This window comes from Nanorana parkeri, unplaced genomic scaffold (assembly GCF_000935625.1).
Source record: "Nanorana parkeri isolate BGI_ZX_2015 unplaced genomic scaffold, ASM93562v1 scaffold20, whole genome shotgun sequence".
Classification (NCBI taxonomy): Eukaryota; Metazoa; Chordata; class Amphibia; order Anura; family Dicroglossidae; genus Nanorana; species Nanorana parkeri.
Window position 1 is genome coordinate 4,002,774 of NW_017306288.1, and position 2,798 is coordinate 4,005,571.

The window sequence follows — 2,798 nt, forward strand, 5'->3', positions numbered from 1 at the left end:
TTTGATTTAACTCCTTGCCCAGCAGCACATTGACACTTGAAATATAGCAGTCTCTTTTCTACACTCAGCAACATAGTATCCCTGGATATACTGGGGTTTAGTAGGATGTACTGGAATGGAGGCTGTTGACTTTTCAAAGTGAATAATCATTGGGCTTAGTAAATAAAGTAAAGGTGTATTTAAGTTGATTACACAGTCATAGCCAATGGACATAAAATAGCTGACCCAAATAAGTAAAAAAGGGTATAAAAATATATATTTTTAAAATTTGTGAATGAGTGGAAGCTTGATCTTACTAAAAGACAGGCTTGAATTAAATGCTTAAAAGGAGAACTATGAGGTGAGTGAAAATCACTCACCCTCATTGTTTGAGCCGACGTGTGGCAATGAAACTGTCACATATCGGCTCAATAGATTGGGAAGTGAGCGAACACATACCGGCGCTCGCTCACTTCTCGATCATCTCCCTGCAGAGAACCCTCACGGCTCCCCGCAGGGATTCCTCCTCCCCGCTCCGATCCTCCAGCGCTGACCTAAGGAACGGACAGGGGAGGGGGCGGGCACAGGTGGCTCTGCTTTACTCACGCAGCTGGGTGGATCTCGACAGCATTGTTGGGATCCGTGTCGGCTGCGGTGTTCTCAGTATACCGCGAGCTGTACGGAGCTTTGGGTCACGGAAGGACGCTAGTATATGTCCTCCCGTGACCCTTAAGAGAACTATGGGGGAAAACACTTACCCCATAGTTCTCTTTTAAGCCAAGAGCACACCCTGTACATGTTAGATCCTTCAGTTTGATGAAGGTGCTAACTAGGGTCAGCTGTATGTTGGTAAGTATAGAAGTTCTAACTCGCTTGTTGGAACTCGTTGGACTCAGACAAGTTGCTTTGCCATTGCTTAAAAAAACCCAACAACAATTGATATTTGCCGGCCACAGCAACTGGAAATGAAAAAGGATTGTGTGCTTAAGCAGTCACTTTCCGTGGGTAATAGATTTTTCAGAAGACAGGTTTGTTGTACCACACAGGGGAAACAAGCAGCGAATCTCCTAACTCTGTCATTACAACTTCCAGAGTCACTAAGTCTGACCCTCTCTCACGATCAGTCCTTCAAAGTATTCATGAATTCAATTTTACCTATATAGTATCACTTTTGTAAACAGACATTATGGGGGGAATTTATCAAAACTGGAGCAGACAAAAACTGGAGCAGTTGCCCATGGCAACCAATCAGCATCTCTCTTCAGTTTGTTCAGGAAAGATTTGAAAATGAGACAGAGATGCTGATTGGTTGCAGTGCAAATCTGCTCCAGTTTTGATAAATTCCCCCCAATGTCTTTAACAACTACAAAAATATAATGGCGATTGGCCAGAAACAGCTCTCTGCTGTCTTGGCTGGTCCAGCCAACCAGTCATGTGCTCACCTTTCACATGACTTCACTCCTGAGGTCTTCAGGACCATGTGAAGACACGGAATTGGACTCTTCTGATAGCCAATGGGCAGTGCCCACGTCACAAGGACACATGGGCACTGCAGACTGGACCCCCACACACTACAGCAGAATAAAATATTACCTATAACACAGCCTGTCACATGACCGGCTATTCAGTAGATTTGTTTTGATAAAATACAGATTAGGTATGGGGGGCAGGGTAGGTTTTTTTATCGATGGAGATCAGCTTTAATAATGATTGGATTGAACATGTCTTTTTCATATTTTGTAAGGTGACATTTTACAAATCCCCATCATACAATTATAACAAAAATTGGATTAGTAATAGATTGTGAAGACAGAAAATGCAATATTGTTAGTCGTAGTGCAAATTTTAGCAATAGTCAAATCACAACCAACTCCACAGTTTTTTGCACAACCTTATAAAAGGTTCTTCTCACTGCCGATGGCATTCAACATTTTTACTTATTGATTGTCTTTCCCTTTTTTTCATCTTAGGTGAAGGTGAAAAAAGTCTTGTATCTTCTGCCAGGAATCCTCCTGAGCCTGACAGTGAGCTTTCAGTTCTCCCCCTCCTAGAATAGGCACACCCAAGACCCGGTCAACCGCTGCTGGACAGAACGGAGAGCAAGGAGGGTCAATCCTATGGCCAGCTCCAGGATAAGTTAGCAGCTTGAAGTTATTTCTGTTGTGTTGCTGAAGGCGATCTATGGCTGCCTGAGCATAGACAGAACTTTTCCAGTACAAATCATTTTCACCTACAATGAACATGAACGTACCATTGGATTTCTCTATTGGGATGAGGCATTGACTGTTAGCGGGATCAAGAGGATCATCCAGAGCTTCGGACACATCAAACACTGCCGTTTCAGACACTTGCACCCGACTCATGTTGTATGTCAAGCCTGGGATGGTGAAATCCTTGTAGGATAAGTTGGCAGCAGTATTGGCACAACAACCAGAGATGCTTACTGCTGCCACCACTTGGGGCAGGAACGTAGCCATGGAAAGCGCAAGATCTGCTCCTTTGCCAGTTCCTATTACACCGACTCCAGGACCTCGAACCTTTAGAAACCAGAAAAAAACTTAACCTAAATAGTTCATCAACATGCTTGCATAGATTAACAAATTATATACAGTATATATATGCCCAATGCTAGTCTATGGGCAGCTGTGTGTAAACAGACGGGCCTCCGTTTACACCCGGTTACCCCTATCTCCAGCCAGGTCTGAAAAAAAACCCAGAACAGTGTTCTGTTTTGACAGACCTGATCGTGCTGGATTGGGGGTAATCTGATGTAAACCAATGACATGCAGTGAGCTTTGTGCTGGGTGAGGCATTCCCCT

The 2,798-nt window shown here is 43.8% G+C and overlaps 1 protein-coding gene across 1 annotated transcript in view; it reads right to left on the reverse strand.

Annotated features, from left to right (window-relative positions):
• Positions 1–1,775: 1,775 nt before the first annotated feature.
• The window catches only part of LOC108792000 (acyl-coenzyme A thioesterase 1-like), a 4,770-nt gene continuing 3,747 nt past the window's right edge, over positions 1,776–2,798 (reverse strand). The window contains exon 3 of the mRNA XM_018562667.1: positions 1,776–2,516. Coding sequence (XP_018418169.1) covers positions 1,941–2,516 — 576 coding nt within the window. The 3' untranslated portion in view covers positions 1,776–1,940. The remainder of the gene's footprint in view (positions 2,517–2,798) is intronic.